The sequence below is a fragment of the Podarcis liolepis genome, assembly GCF_965112155.1.
Source record: "Podarcis liolepis genome assembly, chromosome: 11".
NCBI lineage: Eukaryota > Metazoa > Chordata > Lepidosauria > Squamata > Lacertidae > Podarcis > Podarcis liolepis.
In genome coordinates, this window is record NC_139565.1 from 56550832 (window position 1) to 56573489 (window position 22658).

Genomic DNA, 22658 nt, shown 5'->3' on the forward strand with positions numbered 1-22658 from the left:
AGGTTGGAATGCATTTAAAACGCATGACTTCCCCGCAAAGAATCCTGGGAACTGTAGTTCGTTAAGGGTGCTGAGAATTGTAGCTCTGCGAGGCGGCAATGCTATAGAAATCCCAGGATTTTCTTTATTTGGGAAGAGAGAGTTGTGTGCTTTTAAATGCACATTTAATGTTCCTTAAATGTAAACTTAAACACAACTCTACAGTGCGATGCAGCAGTAAAAAAAAGAAGTAAAAAAAAACTTCAATACTTCTTTTCTAGGCAGCATCGACAGAAGTATAGTGTCCAGATCAAGGGAAGTAATGTTGTTTAGTCATGTCCGACTCTTCGTGACCCCCTGGACCAGAGCACGCCAGGCACTCCTGTCTTCCACTGCCTCCCGCAGTTTGGTCAAGCCCATGTTGGTAGCTTCAAGAACACTGTCCAACCATCTCGTCCTCTGTCATCCCCTTCTCCTTGTGCCCTCCATCTTTCCCAACATCAGGGTCTTCTCCAGGGAGTCTTCTCTTCTCATGAGGTGGCCAAAATATTGGAGCCTCAGTGTCCTTCCAGTGAGCACTCAGGGCTGATTTCCTTCCGAATGGAGAGGTTTGATCTTCTTGCAGTCCGTGGGACTCTCTCAAGAGTCTCCTCCAGCACCATAATTCAAAAGCATCAATTCTTCGGCGATCAGCCTTCTTTATGGTCCAGCTCTCACTTCCATACATCACTACTGGGAAAACCATAGCTTTAACTATACGGACCTTTATCGGCAAGGTGATGTCCCTGCTTTTTAAATAGTCCCACTCTATTCTGCCTTGGTCAGACAACACCTGGAATACTGTGCTGGGCACCACAATTTAAGAAGGATTGGAAATTGGAACATGTGCAGAGAAGGGCAAACAAGGTAATGAAGGGTCTGGAAACTAAGCCTTATGAGGAACAGTTGAAGGCACTGTGTATGTTTAGCCTGGAAAAGAGGAGGCTGAGAGGAGATGTGATAGCCATCTTCAAATATCTGAAGGCTGTCACATGGAAAAGGGAGCAAACTTGTTTTATTTCTGCTCTGGATGGTAGGACCTAAAGCAAGGGCTTCAAGTTAAAGAAAGGAGTTTCTAACACAACATCAGGAAAAACTTTCTGACAGTAAGAGCTGTTCAACAGTGGAATGGACTTCCTCAGGAGGTTATAGACTCTCCTTCATTGCAGGTTTTTAAGCAGAAGCCATCTGTCATGTATGATCTAGCTGAAATCATACATGCATGCCAGCTTCCAACTCTATAGTTCTATGATTCTATGCTCTACTCCATGAGTAGGCAAACTAAGGTCCGGGGCACCAGATGCGGCCCAATCGCCTTCTAAATCCTGAGCACACTATCAATATGTGTAAGAGATCCAGGAACTAAGTATTTACCATCTCAAAGGAATGGCCAGGCTACCCAGAAAAGGAAATCAAATAAGGCATTATCAGGTATCCTGGCATACAGGTGAGAAGCCAAACACTCAACTTTCTGCTGGGAACCACCTCTTTCCATGATGTACGTACAATGTTTTGGGGGGTGGTCTTGAGCTACAAGGTAGGTAATATCAAAAGTCTATACAGTGGGGTACCTCGGGTTACATACGCTTCAGGTTACACACTCCGCTAACCCAGAAACAGTTCAGGTTAAGAACTTTGCTTCAGGATAAGAACAAAAATCGGGCTCCGGCAGCGCGGCGGCAGCAGGAGGCCCCATTAGCTAAAGTGGTGCTTCAGGTTAAGAACAGTTTCAGATTAAGAATGGACCTCCGGAACGAATTAAGTACTTAACCGGAGGTACCACTGGATAAGAGCTTGTGCACCAATGTTCTGTGTTCCTCTTCTCCATCCCTGCATGGGGGGGAGTGGGGGACCCTGTTGCAACAGTTTAATAAAGATCAGGCTTACTAGCTGCTTTGCTTCTCAATATTCTATGGCTGGCCTCTGTATTTTTCTCCTAGCGATAGAGAACCTACATAAAGACTCTATACGGGCTCTTGGATACCCATAACGGAAAAAGGAGCAGTTTTTTTCCTTATAACACCTTTGTACTTACATTATTAAGCAAAAGCAAACATTAGGCAGTAATCCTAAGCATGCTTGCTGGGCAGGGCTCAATTGGCACTTACTTCTGAGTATACATGTTACTTAGGTTTGTACTTAGCTAATCATATGATATCTATAATTTAGGATGCTGCTCCATTCCAAATAGGACATCATATTGAAAATATGGCAGGCAGTTAATGTTCCCTACAAATTGCAGGGTCTCCGAATACACATAATACATGACAATAAAGATATTATTATTATTATTATTATTATTATTATTATTATTATTATTTTACTTAATTAAGCCTCATGGCAAGTCATGCCAAATTTTAATCAAGAAGAAGAAGAAGAGTTTGGATTTGATATCCCGCCTTTCACTCCCTTCAGGAGTCTCAAAGCAGCTAACCTTCTCCTTTCCCTTCCTCCCCCCCAACAAACACTCTGTGAGGTGATTGGGACTGTGAGACTTCAAAGAAGTGTGACTAGCCCAAGGTCACCCAGCAGCTGCATGTGGAGGAGCGGGGAAGCAAACCCCGGTTCCCCAGGTTATGAGACTACCGCTCTTAACCACTACATCACACTGGCTCTCTAATCAAGAGCCACCTGAAACAACTCAAGGAATAAAATATTTAAATCGTTAACACCTGCAAGTGCATATTTAGAGGTCAACAGGCTGGGAAGGTTTGCCTTCGGTTTCCAAAAAATCTGGTCGGAGGTTTTTGAGAAACGAGGTATGTATTCTCTCTTTCCAATGGTAATTCATACCTGCGATGCCTTTTTTAAACTCTTTTCTTCCAACTCCAGGTCTACTGAAACAAAAAGGACAAGAAGAAAGATAAACGAAGGAATCCCTGGAAGGTTAAGACGGTGTTTCAGAATATTAAAAGGTAGTAGTAGAAGAAAAGGCTGCTAAAGCCACTTACATTTGAGGTGAGTGATAACAGTAGCTACAAAGTCTTATACAGATGTAAAGAAGAGTAATGGAAAACTCGAAATATAATTGTGTATAATTGTGGCATGTAACCTTTGAGGGGGGTACTATAAAACTAACTGGGGCTGAATCCTGTGCACTCTTACCTGTGAGTAAACTCTGTTGTGCCCACTCCTGTTTGCTCTGCATCCAGTACAGTCCCAGCTTATTTGGGAAGCAGTGTTTGTACAATGTTAGCCAAAATTCCCTATTTCTGCTTTCCTTTCTTACGAAATAATATGCATTGATGCATCACCCCCCCCCAAAAAAAAACCAGTTTTGATCTATACTGAGATAAAGCTGCGCTTTAAGCTAGTAATTTGTGCACATGGCACAACCACAGTGGAATTTACTTTGGAGTAATTTCCAAAGAGGGGAAGAGGTTTCTGTTGAAAAGTTGGCACAGAAGTAGATAAGGAGGGGTGCTGGGAATTGTTTGTTCATTAAGATGTTCTTATTTTATTGGTATTTCAAGGTTTTACATTGCTTGAGTTTTAGTATTTGCTTGTGGGAGATTGGAAGTCATTTTGGTGTATTATTGGGAAAACAGGACAAAGTTTTACTCAGAGTAAACCCATTTAAATGAATGGATTTTAGTCACGGCCATCACTTTCAGTTGGTCTACTCTGAGTATGACAACCAATGGATGCAGCCCTCTGAAGTTACTCGGGGAAAGGGGTTAATGGGGTCAAAGTGCCCTGAAAATTTCAGTTTGCTACTCTGTTGCAATACAAGAAAAAGGGAAATGTTTTGTTAACTAAGTCATTGTATGATGATGTCATTATGAATCAATTATGTGTCCTGATTGAGAAAACTACAGTGTCATAATAAGTCCAGGTTCTTGGAAAACCTGAACTGTGGAAGAATAAATAAATAGTATAGATCAGGAATATTTATGTGGCTGTATGTGATTTTCATACTGCTCTTTATGCATTGTTTAACTGGTATATATAGAGCCTTGCCTGAAGAACTGGTATGGTATACAGTGGCACCTTGGTTCTCAAACTTAATCTGTTCCGGAAGTCCATTCCAGAACCAAAGCATTCCAAAACCAAGGTGCACTTTCCCATAGAAAGTAACATAAAATGGATTAATCCGTTCTAGACTTTTAAAAACAACCCCCAAAACAGCAATTTAACATGAATTTTACTATCTAACAAGATCATTGATCCATAAAACGAAAGCAATAAACAATGTACTGCAGTCACACAATCAGTAGCTGAACTGGGTTCCACATACAGTCATACCTCGGGTTACAGACACTTCAGGTTGCGTTTTTTCGGGTTACGGACCCACTGAAACCCAGAAGTACCGGAATGGGTTACTTTCGGGTTTCAGGGGTCGCACATGCGCAGAAGTGCTAAATTGCGCTTTGTGCATGTGCAGAAGCACCGAATTGCAACCCATGTGTGCGTAGACGCGCCGCTGCAGGTTGCGAATGCTGCGGTTGGTGAATGTGCATCCCGCACAGATCACGTTCGCAATCCGAGCGTCCACTGTAGTCACAAAAACAAACAAAAAAGAGCCGCAAAAATACAAAATAAATACAAAAAGCAGTCAGACCTCAGTGTGGCACTCAAATCGGAAGCATGGCATTCAAAATGGAAGTGTAACACTCAAAAGTGAGCATGTTCAGCTTCCAGGGGAAAATTGCAAACCAGAATACTTATTTCCAGATTTGCAGTGTTTGGGTTCCAAGTTGTTTGAGTACCAAGGTGTTTGAGAACCAAGGAACCACTGTACTAGATATTGTCAAATCTGGTCCATAATTCCTGTTCAGGAAAGGTCACAAGGTGACCTTTAGCCAGTAATATCAGATATATCCGTAATATCTCTGGGCATCATGGGATTGTTGGCTGGGTGTGGAAGACACCCAGACTTGTTTACTGGAAAAGTGGGGTTTTAAAGAGAGAAAAAAATGCTTCTTTGCATCTTAATGATGATTTGGAATGAATAATTATCATGTGGCTCCTGTTTCCATGACTATATTTTTCCTATGGCTGTTGTATACTTGCTTCTAAGGAAGCAGTATTCTAGTCTTAATATGTAAAACTGAAAATCTGTTTCCACTTAAAAAAGACCTTGTACAGTAATTAAAAAGATAACAGCTTCAAAATGTGACCTGGCAGTAATTCTGCATTCATTGCCATGAAGAATAAAATGTGTTTTTATTCTTTCTCGTTTAAACTGAAAAGTGCCTATGTTACGTATTTGGTATATGTGTTTATTCTTCATAGTAATCAATAATAATTACCACCATGCTCCACTGTTTCCTTATTCATTAGAATCCCAGTATCTGAAAACACCCATATGTTTCGACAATATTTGAGGGGCAGGAAATCATTGCCTTTAAAATCCCCGGAATCAGCTTGAGGGCCACTTCAAATAATTTTGATTTTCAGCATACGCAGGATCCCAAAACACAGTGACGACATTGTGGCTCTACACAGCTGCAAGAACAAAAGCTCTTTCCAGCTGGGTCCAAGGACATGAGTGCTATGTCTTCCCAAACTCATGTGGGAATAGCAGTTAAAGCGTTCTTGCCACTGAACAGAGCCCCAGGCATGCGTGGCTGCCCATGGACATGATATTACATAAGTATATGGCTATGTACACATTAGTGGCTAGAAACTCAGCAAGGCAGCATTTCAACTTCCTTTTTTTATAGAATCGTAAGAGTTGGAAGGGACCCCAGGGGTCATCTGTATGAATTGCATATATTTAAGATTTCCCATATCGGGATGCGGGTGGCGCTGTGGGTTAAACCACAGAGCCTAGGGCTTGCCAATCAGAAGGTCGGCGGTTCGAATCCCCACAAATCCTCCCGTTGCTCGGTCCCTGCTCCTGCCAACCTAGCAGTTCGAAATCACGTCAAAGTGCAAGTAGATCAATAGGTACCACTCCGGCGGGAAGGTAAACGGCATTTCTGTGCGCTGCTCTGGTTCGCCAAAAGTGGCTTAGTCAGGCTGGCCACATGACCCAGAAGCTGTACGCCGGCTCCCTCAGCCAATAAAGCGAGATGAGCGCCACAACCCTAGAATCAGCCACGACTGGACCTAATGGTCAGGGGTCTCTTTACCTTTTTAAGAGTTCCCATATTTTGGGGAGGGAAGTAGCGAGGAAGAAAGAGTTTACCAAATCAACCCAGAAGAACCTGAGGGCTGTGATGGTTAGCAAAGAGCAAATCGGCTTCAAGGGGGAAGAATGTGAGACAAAACACAGATTTGTGTATCCCACTATTTTGACCATAACTCTGTTGTTGAGAATAAAGTAATCTTGTGGCATCTTGAAGGCAGACTTACACCTTTAAAACACAGTCAAAGCACATTACCCTCCCTCCAATGGCAATGATATAATAATAACATATAGCTCTTCGTCTTGCGGTTTTTTCGTCTTGCGAAGCACGGCTATTAGCGGCTTAGCGGCTATTAATGGCTTAGCGGCTATTAGCGGCTTAGCGGCTTTTAACTGCTTAGTGGCTTTAAGAAAAAGGAAACAAACTCGCAAGAACTCGCAAGACGTTTCGTCTTGCGAAGCAAGCCCATAGGGAAATTCGTCTTGCGGAACGACTCAAAAAACCGAAAATTCTTTTGTCTAGCGAGTTTTTCGTCTTGCGAGGCATTCGTCTTGCGGGGCACCACTGTACCAGTGATGAGAAGACAATGGTCCATGTATGCATAGTCTGCCACCTGGCATTGCCCGGAGGAAATGCTTGGCAGAGTGATTTGACAGGATTAGGGTCTTGACACCTTGCTTGAGGGATTATGGAGGACAGGGGAGGTGTCATGGAGTCCTAGAGAAATTGAGCAAATTGGCACGTTGATTTTCTATGAATTTTATAGATTTTAGTCCCTTTTGACATTGACAATTGGAAATAAATGGATATATTGTAGCGAAGAAGGTGAAGAAGACATGCCGCCCCTCCGTATCAAGTACATTGATTATTGCTTTCATTTTATGGATCGATGGTCTCGTTAGATAGTAAAATTCATGTTAAAGTGCTGCTTTAGGGGTTGTTTTTAAAAGTCTGGAGCGGATTAATCCATTTTGCATTACTTTCTATGGGAAAGCAAGCCTTGGTTTTGGAACGGACTTCCGGAACGGATTAAGTTTGAGAACCAAGGGACCACTGTAAGAGTTTCGCTGCTGTGAGGGAGGCCCCTCCGTGAGGGGGTGAACTACAGCGCCCAGAAACCTTTGCGAGGACGTGCTTCGAACTGGCCTTTTACTCGGCGGGTTCTCCCAACTAGTATCAGAGGGGTTGACTGATAGGCCTTGCGCGCGCCCCCTCCCCACGCAGAGAAGTGGACTCGGCGAAACGGGCGGGAAATCAGCGCCGGCTTGTGTAATAACGCACCGCGATTCCCCCCTCAGAACCTCGCCCCCCCTCCCCAACCATCACAGCAGGAGGGGCGTGGCCCTGCCGAGACCCCGCCTCTCACGTCACGCGCCGGCCGTCGTGCCGCCCGGGGAGGAGTGGGGGCCGCTCGGAGCGTGCAGGATGGTGGCGGCGGCGGCGACGGCCGAGGCTGAGCCAGGCGGCGGGTAGAAAATGGCGGATTTCGAGGAGCTGAGGGTGAGGAGAAGCCGATGGCGGCGGCGGCGGTGACGGCGAGGTTGGCGGCGCGCTCCCCGCGGCCTTTCTCTCAAGGCCGACCCTTCCCGGTCCTTAGGCCGCCCTCCCGGCCGGCAAGCATCCTCCCTCCGTCCCCCGGGACCGCCTCTCTCCCTCCCCTTCCCCACGCGGGAGGAGGAGGTGGCCCTTGGCCCGCGCCGGCCTCCCTTTCCTCGTGTCATTTCCACGCCGCCGCGATAGCAGCGTCCCCGTTAACCGGTCCGTGAGGAGGCGCCTCCCGTCGCCTCAGCGGACAGTTAACGGCTCGCAACCCGCGGCGTGAAAGGGCAGCTGCCGAAGGGCCAGGAGAGCGGGGTCCCGCCGGGCTGAGGAAAGCGTAGTGAGTGAAGGGGCTTGCGGGAGGCTCGCGCCTTTTTCTTCCTGGGAATCCGGTTTCTCTCCCGTTTCTTCCCCTCCCCCAGTTTTTGTAGCCTACGTAGCTTTCGCTCCCCCTCCCCTAAAATAAGTCGTTTTTTAACGATCTGCCTCGGTTTTTGTTTCCCCCGTTTTATTTCAAAGCGCGCCCCCCCTCTCTAATCCTCCCTCTCCTGCTTAAGCCTCTTTGTCTCCTCTGCGAACGACCCCGACTCAAGAGAGCATCCTGCGAGGAGCGGGGTTCGCATGCTTCGCTCGCAGACAACCCCCATCTCTGGGCACAACAAAGCGCGCCTTTGGGTCTCGAAGCCACTCGTGGTTTCCCCCTGATCGCTCATGTGGTTTCATGTTTCTCTCTTCCACCCTTCCGTTCGGCATCTCTTTCTCTCTCTGACACTTTCCAAGGTTTGGTTGGCGCCCGATCGCCGAAATCACGGCCCCCTTCCATCTTTGCATCTATCTCTCCTCCTCCCCAGCTCCTTTGAATGTAGCTCCTCTCCCGCTGCATTTATTTATTTTTTCTTCATGTGACAGGGTTTGCAGTGCCTCTTTCTGCACCCTCTCAGATCTGCTTGTTCTTATCCTTGAATTTTGTCCTTGCAAAGCTGTTCCTCTTCTCCTGTGAATACTGTTTTTCTTCCTCACCTTGACATTTCATGTAGGTACAGTAGATCTTTTTTTTAATCCCACATTTCAGGGTCAGACTATTATATGAACATCCCTCTTTAATTCTCTACTGTATTGCCTTTTTTTTTTTCTTAAATGTCCATTCACCCCTTCAATTCCTTCTAGGTTTGGCAACCACGTGAGCCAAGCTCAAGATCTGTTGCAAGCACTCTAAACCACTGCACTTTCTGCTTTTTCTTTTTCTGTGCCATCCTCCCATTCATCCATTTCCCACCCTTTCCAAATATTTCTTGCCTGCTTTTGTTTTCCTAGAAAAAGGGCTCTGCATACAGCACCAGATCCCATGCAGGTCTTCAGCTACTAAGCTATTATATTTATTAGTGTAAAAGCATCATTACTTCATAAGGACTTAAATCTAGGTAAAAATATATAGCACTGGGCTGTTGTGTTTGTTTATATTTTGGGGACCCATGACCACAAGATATTTTTCTCAACAAGTAAGAAAGCCTTCTTCAGTAATTTGCTGCTATTTATATTCATTTATTTTATAAAAAATTATTAATAGTTTCCCATAAAACATCCAGAAGCAATTTAACAATAAAAATATACATATATATTCAATCCAATACAGCTACAACTGGGAGGAAAAAAAACCTTCATTCAAGAGATTTATTGGAAGCGTAAATTACTCAATAGGCAATGAAAAGACAGCAAAGAAGGTAGATAATGGGAGGGAGTTCTAAATGGTATGTGCCACCATACTAAATGTTCTATTCTGACACTGTACAGAATGGTCCTCCTGATTCGATGGTATCTTGAAGAGTCCCTCTCCTACAGAGCAAATTACTGGTTGGGTATATAAGAGGTGAGGTGATCTTTGAAGTATGTTGATCACAAACTGTATAGGACTTGTACACCAGCCTGGTAGCTAACTGTCAGCCAGTGCTTTCAGCAATGACATAAAATGATGGTAATATTATGCGCCAGGGAGCAGTTGAGCAACCTTGGGGCCAGTCCACATAGGGTACACTGCAGCAGTCCAGTCTCGAGCTTACCAGCACATGGATGGCAACGATCAGGCTGTCCTGCTCCAGAAGCAGTCATAGCTGTCTTCGTCACCTGAAGCTGGTAGAAAGCAGTTCTAGCAACTCAGGTTACCTGGTCTGCTAGTGACAGAGATGGATCCAGGAGTACCCTCCAGACTTTGACCCCGCTCCTTGAGAAGTATTATGACGTTGTCCAAAACAGGCAATTGGTTACCTATAATTTAGGAGTTTGAGGGACAAAATAACACACACGGATTGTGGCAAGATCCTAAATTAAACCTCATTAAAATGTATTTTGGATCTTATACCACATATGACTGAATAAATTTTATCTGTATTTGTTTCTTGAGCTGGAGTAGACTGAATTGGAGAAACTGTTATTATAAATACTTATTTTGGCATGTGTATTTTTTTAAAAAGTGTTGAATAAAAAACAGTTTGCACTAAGTTTGTATATATATATATAAGTGGGGCATGGGGTGGGGGGAGAAAGAAGCATAAAGATGATTTGAAAGACTTGTTTTCTTGCATCAGATAGTTTCCCTGCCCTTGATAATTTTGTTGCCTGTCTTTAAAGTTTGCAAAGATATACCTGATGAAACGTTAGTATTTGAGGTATAGTGTTTGGAAAGTTTAAGATTAGGCTAATCTAAGAAACTTCAGAAAGAATGTAAAGGCTATAGATACAATACAATTCTGCCTATATGTGCCATTGCTTTTGTTGTCTGAAAATTCCATCAAGTGATTTCTTCCCTTTCTGAAATATGTATCTCACAGAGCTTTAATATGCAAAACATTTCATTGATTCAGATTTATTCTGTTGATTGTGTCAGCTATGTCAGCACCAGTTTATTTTAACAGCAGAAGTTCTTAGAAGCATGGAAGGAGGTGATTATATTCTTTACTTCATTGCTTGTGTTTGCCTCTTCATAGTTACTGATTAGCACTCCATTTCATAGTATTTTGTTGAAGTACCACCCTTCCTGTGATATTCTGTATATTTTAATATATATATTATATAAAACATTTTTAATTGTTATAAATGATTCATTTTTTGTGTTTAGCTTGTTTCTATTTTAGCTGTAAGCCGCCTTGAGTTCCTATCAGGGAAGAAGGTGGAATATACTAACAACAATTCCTTACATTGGGGAAATACCTTGCCTCCTCCTCTGTAAATTAAGCTGATTTTTTACCTAATCAGCAGTAACTGACCATATAAATACCTCACTTATTTTTGGCTGGTGGAGGTCAGAAGAAGGCTGGGCTGCAGAGTGATGTTCTCAGATTGCAGACGTTTTCAGATTCACCCTCTTGTATATTGAAGCAAATTATGTATTCTGTGCGCACTTTGTACATGTTTTAAGACAAAATATAACATCTCTTGTAGAATAGTCAGCATATTTGTACTGATGCACCTGCAGGTTACAGCTGCTAGTAACAGTGTTGCTGGGAACCACTGTGTAGCAACAAGTGTCAAATTTTTTGTTGTTGCATAAGGGGAGAATAAAAATTCCTATTGGAGATAAGTGGTTAATGTTTGCTATCCAAAACTGTGCATCTGTAGAAACATGTCTCTGAAAACAGTCTTGTGCTTATCTGAGCATTCCTTGTATCCCACAGGAACTTGCATTAGTGACATTGTACTGTGTACGTAATGCTGAATTATCTTCACTTCAAGGACTTGATTCTGAGCTCTGCATTTCTTTGTAATCTTAAGGGCTTTAATCTTTGTACAGTAGTGCCTTAGTTTACAAACAGTCTGGTTTGCATATGTTTTGGATTACAAACACGTCAAACCTGGAAGTGCGTGTTCCAGTTTGCAAACTTTTTTTTAGATTACACCCCCCCCTTTGGGGGGGATTACGAAAAAGGTTGACAGTGAAGAGGAAGGTTGATAGTGACCTACATGTTTCCTCTTGCACCATAGTTTTGTATAGTATTGATCAGTATTAGAAATGAGCTAGAAGTCCAGCATGTTTTGCAACTGGTGCAGATCCAATTGGGACCACGTGGAGATTTCTAGATGCCAGGTTGGCAATTGACATCTCCATCTGGTTGGTCTCTCTAGCTTTGTAAAACAGGTAAGCAGAAGAGCTTACTGCATTTCTCTCCCAGTTTTTTCTCCAAGGAATATATAGTTCACCCTCCTCCTCCGTTAATCCCTACAACAACCCTGTGAGGTAGGCTAAGAGGTTGTGGCTGGGCCGAGGTCACCCAGTGAGCTTCGGGACTTAGTGGGGATTTGAACCCTGATCTCCCACGTCCTAGTCTGACACTCAACTACTACACTACCCAGGCTACCCAGAGTGCTTTTGCTGTGGAGCAGCTCTATATAAATTAAGTGAGTAAATAAATAAATAAATATGGGGAAAGCAAAATGTCGCTTAGAGAAGGATCTGAAATATTTTCCTTGAAGCAGTTTAATGTCTTGTAAACTGCTTTGAGATTTTTTTTCTGTAAATCATAAAGTGGTATAGAAATCATAATAATAACAAAACACACAGGGAGGGATGGTGTCTGGAATTCTGTTGTGTTGATTTCAGCCTAGGTTTAAGGTGCCATTCAGCAATTCGGTTATATGTATCTGAATTTCTAACACTAGTTTTGATGATGTGGGCATACTCACAGCCTTCCATACGCGTAACTTTTGTTTGGACTTAATATTTACCTCTTGCATGCTAGTGTCTTTCTGTAATGCCTACTTCAGGTTTATTTTTAGTAATGCTTCATTTTATTTTTCTACTAAGTGTTCTGCAACTGTAAGAACTATAATATGGCATGTATATAACATGTATACGATAAGTGTAGCATAGCATGTAAAATTTCCAAATCTTTCTTAAAAGGCATTTCTTTCTTACTCTTCAACTAAAATTGTTCCCTGGGCATCTTATGCAAGAGCTTTACAGTCCCTGCCTGCAGGTTTACAACCTTAAAGGCACAGCAGAAAAGGGGATTGGATTGGAAGCAAAAAGCAAAGCAACTGACTGTGGGGACCAACTCTTAAAGGGTCAAAGATTTTTTGAATGACCATCTTGAAACTGTTCAGGAACAGGAAGACCCATAAAGCCACCCATTTGGTTGAGCCCTACATGTTACACAGGTCTCTGTTATCTTGTCACTCTCCAAAATCAACAGGTGATACACAACATTTCTGCTGCCCTTGCATTCTCTGCTTCCATCAGTGTCCCTAAATTGACTTGTGTTCTCATGACCACATCCTGGTTTAAGCTATGGGTTAAGTCTTGCTTTTCTATCTATTTAGATACTATTAAGTATAGCCCTGTGGTTTGCACACCTGGAAGCTGTGGTTAAGTTCATCTTCCTAGTCTGAAGGGGACTGCATAGAACTTTTGTGCATCCTTGTTTATTAAGCCGCAATTGGATCATGAGGAGTTCTGGGTTGACCATTTGTTGTCAGGATTCCATGTAGCAGAGAATGACTCTATAGCCAGCAGAAGAATACAGTTTTTCCTACTTGTCTTACGCTCTGTTTGCAGGAATTGAACAAAAGTCTTTGCAGGGATAGCAAGTGACAACTGCACCAAACATATTTGGATAGTCTGCTGTGTACGTCTCCTGTATTAAGTTGGAATATGTTTAGAAGAAGAAAATATTCTTCTCTGAATTTAAATACAGATACAGAGATACTATAATAATAATAATTTATTTATACCCCGCCCATCTGGCTGAGTTTCCCCAGCCACTCTGGGCGGCTCCCAATCAAGTGTTAAAAACAGTACTGTGTTACATATTAAAAACTTCCCTAAACAGGGCTGCCTTCAGATGTCTTCTAAAAGTCGGGTAGTTTTTCTTCTCTTTGACATCTGATGTGAGGGCGTTCCACAGGCCGGGCACCACTACCGAGAAGGCCCTCTGTCTGGTTCCCTGTAGCCTCACTTCTCGCAATGAGGGAACCGCCAGAAGGCCCTCGGTGCTGGATCTCAGTATCCGGGCTGAACGATGGGGGTGGAGACTCTATACTAAAGTATAGAGGGACAGTTCAGTATCATGTTTAGGTTACAGGGCAAAAATGATAGAGAACAGCCTAGCCTTTGGTGTTCCCCTTTCTGTACTTAAAACACTGAATTTATAGTACAGTACACTCGCAACTTAGACACTTTTAACATGCACATTCAGCTTTATGCGCTTGGCAATAAAAAAATATAAAAAAATGGGAAGGCATCCAGGGGGAGAAAACTTGCAATACCACCCACCATTGCACCCAATGTGTTTTGACTACACAATTTTAGCTTTAGGTGCTATCCCCAGAACATAATCCCTGCATAAATTGCAGGCTTTCTGTAATTCAAAATGTCACTTGTTTTCCAGTTATTGAGCACTATTAATGATATCAGACAGATCAATCTCATTCTTTTTTTGACTGATCACATAACCAGCCCCTGCTCATCTTGAGTTTGCCTTCCTAGTCTGACCCTGCCCTCTTCAGTTTTGTTTTACCAAAATGTTTGGTAAACATTGGAATAAAAGCCTCAAATAGCAAACCTCCGTAGCCATTCTCCATGCTACTATGTCTTCCTACTATTTTTTTGTTTTACAGACACAAACATGGTGACCCCTTTAAGAAAACATCGCCCTTTAAGATGAACAAGATATATAGCTAAGAAACAACAGAAAGCTATCTCGGCAGCTACTAACTTGCAAGTAAGAGTACCCCAAATAATGAAAAGCACACAACGTTCTTCTAAAAATAAAACCACACACATAGAGCTAGAACCTTAATAGTATTAATTATTTCAGTAATAAAACTAGCTTAATGTGAACTGAATACAAATTTCAGAAAGGATTCTGAAATCTGTATAGAAGAGGATAATTTCAAACACCATTTACATTTTTGAACTATCCCATGAAGTCTGTCCTCATTTTAAATGTCCCTTGGTTACATCTCTTGTATGAAGTGACTACTTGAAACTAAAAGGCTAAAATAACTGAGCAGTCCAGAAAGAAACAAGTAGAGTATAAAATATTAAAAGGAAGGGAAATTCTTGGATAGTTGAGATGGGTTAATTGAGGTTACTGAACGTAGCATTCCTACAGTGTGAAGTTGACAGTTGCACCCTGTGGATTACACTAAAGTAAACAGATCCCTTTTGTTTACAACCACCTTAACCAAGTATTTAATTAATATTAAAAACAAAATGCAACATTTAATGGACCATGGCTTGTTTCTAAAACAAAAACAATGCAAATGTACATAATATACTATGGAATGAGTACATAATAGTTGTATAAACTTTTTAAAAAGTGCCTATTACTGGGTAATAATAGAATATAATGTGATGGGTAGTCAGAATATAATCTCACCACTTCTGTTGCAAATGAGATGAATTTGAAAGGATAAGAGTCCTGTGTTCTCCTACTACTCTTCCTGTACAAGCAGGACACTTGAGAGTGTAATGTGATTCCAACATTGCATTCTTCTTAAGAGTACCAAGTTCTTTTGCAGGCTTGCTTGGGGTAGATTGGGAATCCCCAAACATGGGGTTTGTTTATTTATTTTGAAGCATTTTTACCTTGCTTACTAACTAAAATACTTGAGATGGCTTAATATATTTGAAATACAATAAAATAGAGAAGAGTTATTAGAGTGGGCCAAAGTTTTAAGTTCTCAGATCTTCCAGTTGCCACTCTGCAGTTGGATGTATTGGTCTGGAAAGAGGTTCCTCAGAGGTTGGTACCTATTGGTGGACTACTTCAGATGTCTCAGTTTCTGACTCTGGTAGCAAATGCAGGGAGCTATTGGAGAGAGTAAAGGTGTCTGTCTCTATATTTTTTTTAATAGTGCCCACCTGTTGTCACATGCAACCCTTGGGTGGGGTAGAATAACGAGAGCAGCTGAAACAACCTCTTCAAACTGTAGGGCCATTATTTCTTACTACCTGGGGTCAACAGCTAACATCCTACAAATGCCTGAGCAAAGAAGCTTGTTTTCAGTTTGAGAAAAAGAGAAGTTACTAACCATGCCTCAAAGGAAAGGATTAAGAGCCATCCCTCAGTCCTCAGGTGTGTCCTGGCTTTCCATGCCTGGTAGATGTTGCTACAAATGGAAATTAGGAGTATCTCTTTTTCAAGCAAACTGGTCATGCCAGCTCATTAATTAACATGACACCTACATGACACCAGATTGTCATGTGGAACTCCTGCTATGACTGCCATGTGTGATGACCAGGACAGGTCAGCATGTAACCATCGCAAAATATAGATATCCTGATGGAGTGTTTAGTCCTCAATATTATTATGATAATCAGGAACTCTTCGACAACATTTTCCATTCGGAAGCAAATGACTCCCAATTACGCAAGCTACTAAATGCTTTTGCAAAAGCCCAACATACTCATTGCAAGTTGTGGTAATGTTCAGAATCTTCTGTTTTTACATTGTTGTATGTATAAAAGACTTGTAGAAGGCAATAGTTCTTCCTCTTGATGCTGAGCAACCTGCGTAGCTATTGTTAAATCTTTGTTTCATTTGATGTTGCATATTTGCTTAATTCTACAATATAACATCAGAACCTCTGCCAATTCTGAAAATTGCCATAGCAGCCAATGTCTCTTGCTTTTAAAACTTTTTTTGCATTGAAGAAAATAAAGCACTGCAAGCATCTGTGGGGACGGAATGACTATAAGAACAATACAGTACACAGAAATTGAACTACCATTTTCATCTGCATGTGCTGAACCGGAGAAGTGGGAATGGGGAAATTAGTCTTAAACTACAACTGTTTAGGAATCATACATTCTTAATGTTTCCTGCTGTACAGAAATGAGTATGTAATTATTATTATTTTTTAAGTGTTTGTTGCGCTTGTGCATAGAAATGATCCGCCAAGGAAAGCAAAGAATTATGCTCACTTCCTCCAGCTACCCCATATACATGAGAGCTGATGTAGCATAGTGCAGGAGCGGTAAACTATTTCAGATCCAGGACCAATCTTTAACCCAACTGTGTATTTGGGGGCCCATTTATTCCCCCCCATGTATTTGTATGGTGGTAGTGTTGCTGTCATGACTCACTTTGGATCAAGCCTTGGCCCAGTAGTGGGTCCCAATCCACCATTAAAGACCAGTAGCATAGTGGATAAGATACTGTGCTACAAACCAGGAAGTCCTTGGTTTGAATCTCTGTTCTGCCATGATAAAATCAATAGGTGGTCTTAGGCAAGCCACTCTAAGACATATATGTATCCATAGAGTATGGAGAATAATAATAGTGAATTGCTTTGCTGGATTTTTTTAATGTGAAGTATTCTGAACACTTGAAAGCACTAGAAAAATATTAGTATTCTTACATTGACTTCTGCTACTTGTTTAATTTACATTATGGCCCAAGCTCTCTCTGGTTCACCGGGGCAAGCTTTGCCCCTTCTCTAAGAGTTCACACAGACAGCTTTTTATTGGTAATGCACTACAACTTAACTCATTTCCCGCTGCTTTCTTTTCTTAAATCCCCAAGTCTGTTTTCTCATCCACTGTTCAAACTTGAGAGATGGTAAGTGGGGCAATGACTTGTTGTCTTCTGCTTATGTTAAAACATTATCTACATTGGTGCTGTATAAATAATAAAATTCCTTTGTATGTGCAGCACTGGTTCTGGCTGGTGTTGCCAATATGTTTGTGTCTGTATTTCTTGTGCTTTGCGGCTGAGGCGAGAGTAAAAATGATCAGAAGCAAACTATTGTTTTGTGACTGTTATGATACCTGTGGTTATTGCATCAGTTATAATGTGGGCAGCTGGTAATACTGTCTAAACATGTTGGCTACAGAACTAAAACGTGTTGATTCTGATTTAGCTTGTTTTAAACACTGAAAGTGCAAAGAGCTTTACTTGAGAGTTTTCTTGGTTGACAGATGGAAAGAAACAATTTTCAAGCATAAAATGAGAAGCTTTATCAAAACATTTGTTACATCTTCTGCACTGTTCTCTCTTGTTTGAGGAAGGCAACAGATTTTGAAAAGAGATAACCCAGATAAATATTTATTAATGTAGATAATATTTGTTAATGTAGTCCCATCCATGTGCATGGTGCTTCTCAGATAATGGGAAGACATTTCACTGTCCCAAGGGGATTGTGATATTGAAACACACACAGCAGAGGTGCATAGAGAAGAATATGTGATATTTTCACATAATCATGCTTAGATTTAGTATAGACACCATACTCCATATCTGCTTAAGACCAGCTGTTAAAAGCAGGCTAGAATAGGAAAGTCATTGAGTGCTTCCAGAAGGCATTTAGAGGTTAGACTTTAATGGATCTTTTACAGAAGGGAAGTTTTACATCAGTGGGGCAGCCACCACAAATGTCTCGTCATTTGCTTTTGCTACTGAACTTTGCTTACAGGTAGGAATGGTTTAGATGGTTGTGATGGACCAGCGGAAATAAGACCTACCATCTTAACTAGTTTAGATAGAACTTGTATGTTCAGAAAGCTGATCTGACTTGCTTTCCTGCAACTTTTTGGACGTTGACCCTGTATATGAGAGACCCTTATATTCTATCCTTGTGGTTGTAGATTTCACTCAAAGCACAGTTAATGTGTGGTGGCTCATGGTTTTTTTTGGTAATGTTTCCACAATGTGGTGGTCATGTTTCCTGTAAAAGAGACTAAATCATGAAGGCTTTGCTATTGCCATCTCCATGTACGATATACGATATAGTATCTAAAGAGCCTCTAAAGTGCAATTTGCAACCCCTTTTTCATTTTACATGTTTGTATCTGTATGTTCAGTGCTCTCAGTTCTTGTTTGATACATTGTTTGTCTGTTTCCCCCTTAGAATATGGTATCAAGTTTTCGGGTCTCTGAACTACAAGTGCTGTTGGGCTTTGCTGGACGTAATAAAAGTGGACGCAAACATGACCTCCTAATGAGGGCATTGCACTTGCTGAAGAGTGGCTGCAGCCCAGCAGTTCAGATAAAGATCCGAGAACTCTACAGGCGACGATATCCCAGAACAATAGAAGGTCTTTCTGACTTGTCCTCTTTAAAGCCTTCAGTCTTCAATTTGGACAGCAGCTCATCTCCCGTGGAACCTGATTTAGCTGTTGCTGGTCTGCACCCAATACCATCTACATCAGTCACTCCTCAATCCCCATCCTCACCTCTTAGTTCAGTGCTGCTCCAGGACACAAAGCCTCGCTTTGAGATGCAGCAGCCTTCACCTCCAATTCCACCTGTGCATCCGGATGTTCAGCTGAAGAGCCTTCCCTTTTATGATGTACTAGATGTTCTAATCAAACCTACAAGCTTAGGTAAGTGGGATTTTTCAACTGAGCAGTGCAGATCACTTAACTGTGCAGCTGGGGTGCGCCTACCTCAGAAAACACAGCATGCCAACTCTCAAGACACTACAGCCGGCTTTATTGGGGATGACAATAAAGTTATTAGCTTGCCAAGCTGCTGAAATGTATGAAGTATAGCTGTTTGGGGAACTGATGGCACTCGGTGAACTTTTAAATGCATCTAAATGCAAAAGTACGATTTATGCACTTAATCTGGAAGAGCTGAAAGCTACACAGTTCCATTACTTAAAAGTCATGTTTTTGTGAAATTGGGAAAGTTATGAGACACCCGTTTCTGTACTGCCTTCTGTGGACTCTGGAGTTTGTCAGTGAATTAAAGCTAAACTTTTCTGTGTCCCTTTGCAGTACAGAGCAGTATTCAGAGGTTCCAGGAGAAGTTCTTTATCTTTGCTTTAACACCGCAGCAAGTCAGAGAAATCTGCATTTCCAGGTAATAGCAGAACATCTAGCCTGAACTTCCTCATACCAGATTTGGTTAATTTTCTTTGGCAGAATTCCAGACCACTTGATCTACCTCTGGGAATCCCATAAAAATAACTGATGGCTTCTTGGAATCCTGAAAACTACTTCCTAGCAAAATAGTAGTATCTCAGTTAATCTTGTAGAATGAACACATTTTTCCAAGGTTACAGTGAGAGTGGGCAGATTGTTCAAAAATGAGAACCCTGTTGGAAATATGATAGACTTACGACAGCTGCTAACGTTTAAGTTCAGGTGCATGTAATTTTTATGAATATGGTGAGTGCTAACCTGCGATGCGAATTACAGCACTGAGGTTTCAGCCTGTCATCCCCCACAAATACAGTAAATGGATCTAGCGAAGATGACACTTGGAAGTACTGATGAGTTCGGTGGCTGTTCCTCTGATGTTTCAGAGAATATTTGACAGCCCTCCTGTAGGTTTATCTCTGCAACTATGAAAGCTAGCCATATGTTCGCAGAATTTCACTTCTTGTTGTCTATGGGAAATGGATACACTTGATCTTTTGCTGTCCATAGTGTTTTGTGTGTATGTGTATCTGTGTGTATCTGTCCGTATATCTGTATCAATAGTGGACTCTCACTGTGCTTGCAGATACTTATATTCATGAAAGCAAGGTAGAGTTACAAATCAGGATTAGGAAGGTAACCGTTGCATGAGGAGTTGACTTGTTAAGCGATAAAGCAACCTTAGACTTGTCTAAGTAACTTCTGCTTTTGTTGTGACAGGGATTTTTTGCCAGGAGGCAGAAGGGATTACACTGTGCAAGTTCAGCTGAGGTGACCAACTTATTTACATAAATGTATAAATGCCTCTTTTAATGGAGTACATTTCAATGCACTGCCATTCAACAATATTATTTTCTGCAAACAGGTTATGCCTGGCAGAAACCAGCTGCCCCCAAGAAGATAACTACCCTAGTAGCTTGTGCATAAAAGTAAATGGAAAGCTATTTCCATTGCCGGTAAGCTGTTGAAATTTTTGATGGCGCGTCTGTTTTAAACTTCTTGTAATCCTGACTTGCCAGCCCAATGGGTGCTATACCATCCTGATCCACTGGCCGTAAGGAGGGCTTATGGGAGTGGTTGGGTGCAGGGATACCAAAGGATGTTAAAAACAGAGTGAGCTGTTCAAGTGCTTTATTAAAGAAGGCATAGACTTACAGCAAAGCAGCGTGCTAGTTCTCGTAGCTTTTGCAGACGCATGACAGACTTCGCAGCAAGGAGATGTCTTGTCCGCACCCAAGCAAACATTTATACATTTTTTATGCAACAAAGAAGCATACATCATTTAACCTGACTAGCTAAGGGCATAGGTGGCAAGTATCCAAACCTTACTGATAGCTCCCCTTTCCCGGGCTTCGAGCCCAGCACCCCAAGCCCCACAGATAAGGGTAACATCAAAGCAAGCCAATTAGCCTAGATCAAAGCAAGCGAATATAAACATATACGAGCTCATTGCTGTAACAACTACCAATTAAGTGTGGGGTCATCTTGACTACCAATATGGCATTAGCAAAGCTTCCAGAACAGTTCACCTTTGGTTCAACACAAATACCCTCTGCCACACAACTACCCATAAATGTCTCTAGAATGAAAGTTGTGGAACTAAATAACTAGTATTTGGATCTGTGAAAAAATACAGTTACAAAACTTGGTTGATGCTGCATCAGTGTGCATTATTCACAGAGCAGATTTGGAAATCACAGCTTGGAATTTCCCCTAATTTCCTTCTCTGACTTAATAATAATAATAATAATTTTTATTTATACCCTGCCCTCCCCAGCCAAGGCCAGGCTCAGGGCGGCTAACAAGCAGTAATAAAAATAAGTTGAATGAATGCAACTTAAAAACAAAATTAAAATACAACATTAAAAGATTGAAACATTAAAATGTAGCCTCATCGCAGGAGGAGAAAGGAAAAGAAAAAAGAAAGAGGGGGAGGGAATCAAATTGGCTCCAAGCCAAAGGCCAGGCGGAACAACTCTGTCTTACAGGCCCTGCAGAAAGAAATCAGATCCTGCAGGGCCCTGGTCTCATGAGGCAGAGTGTTCCACCAGGCCGGAGCCAGAGTTGAAAAGGCCCTGGCTCTGGTTGAAGCTAATCTAACTTCCTTAGGGCCCGTGACCACTAGGGTGTTGCTATTTATGGACCTTGAGGCTCTCCGTGGGGCATACTTAAAGTTACTGGTGTGGTGCTGTAGCCAAGTTTGCTTTCCCGAAGCAAAGCTTCGAGTAAACTAACAAACTAACTTTCTTAAGGAACTTATTTCATAAAGAAGTGATGCAGTCCTTTCTTCCCTCCCTCAAACTTAAGTTACTAAGGCTGCAATCCTATATGCGCATTTGGGAATAAGACCCATTGAGGCTTACTTCTGAATAAACATGTATAGGATTGTGCTGTAAGGCTCACAAAACAAATGGATGCTTGGCAAATGTTTTAACTTCCATTGAAATCAATGGGACATTAGTGTTTAATTTTAGCTTGCATATGCTGTAACTTACTAGAAATTGCAATGTTTTGAGCCGTCTCCAAAGAGAAACTTATATATATAAATGAAAAAATGATTTTTTGTCTGTGTTTTTTAGGGATATGCTCCACCACCCAAGAATGGAATTGAGCAAAAGAGGCCTGGGCGCCCCTTGAATATTACATCTCTAGTCAGGCTATCCTCTGCAGTGCCAAATCAGATTTCTATTTCCTGGGCATCTGAAATTGGAAAGGTAAATTGAAATCTTTCCTTCTTGCAAAATGACTTCATGTAAAAAAATAAATAAATGTAGAATTGTTTTGAAGGAAAAGTGTAAATCCTTGCCTTGGATTTCTAGTGACCTACGTGCATTGAAACAGGAGGGTTGGCAGCTAGAACACAGGTCCAAACGTGGGTGAGGCTGCACCATTGTGCCTACCACATGGTGGTGAAGAAGAAAGCTAGCTTCTCCACCATCGCTGCATCTGCAAGTAGCTGCCCAGCAGAGCTTTGCCTAGTAGTGAATTGGCTTGTGTCATCTGGCCTAGAGTGCATTGCTCTGACACCCTCAGATGCCTGTTGGGCAGAGATGACTTGGCCGCTGTATTCCCTGCTCTGGTAACTTCCAGACTGAGTTATTATAAAGTGCTCTAAGTATCGCTGCCCTTGAAGATCATAGAATCATAGAGTTGGAATAGACCACAAGGGC

The 22658-nt window shown here is 41.9% G+C and overlaps 1 protein-coding gene across 19 annotated transcripts in view; it reads left to right on the top strand.

Annotated features, from left to right (window-relative positions):
- Positions 1 to 2850: 2850 nt before the first annotated feature.
- Positions 2851 to 22658, top strand: part of PIAS2 (protein inhibitor of activated STAT 2) — a 43028-nt gene continuing 23220 nt past the window's right edge. For 2 of the 19 annotated variants that reach the window (XM_083465994.1, XM_083465992.1), the window contains exons 1-7: positions 7452 to 7592; positions 14238 to 14341; positions 18474 to 18948; positions 19345 to 19429; positions 20209 to 20259; positions 20354 to 20444; positions 22068 to 22202. In XM_083465994.1, the coding sequence (XP_083322120.1) occupies positions 18477 to 18948; positions 19345 to 19429; positions 20209 to 20259; positions 20354 to 20444; positions 22068 to 22202 (834 nt within the window). In that variant the 5' untranslated portion in view covers positions 7452 to 7592; positions 14238 to 14341; positions 18474 to 18476. Of the gene's footprint in view, positions 2977 to 7224; positions 7682 to 7773; positions 7972 to 9421; positions 9499 to 14237; positions 14342 to 18426; positions 18949 to 19344; positions 19430 to 20208; positions 20260 to 20353; positions 20445 to 22067; positions 22203 to 22658 lie in introns of those variants that run through there. The other 17 variants (XM_083465984.1, XM_083465991.1, XM_083466000.1 and 14 more) reach the window with 14 other exon arrangements.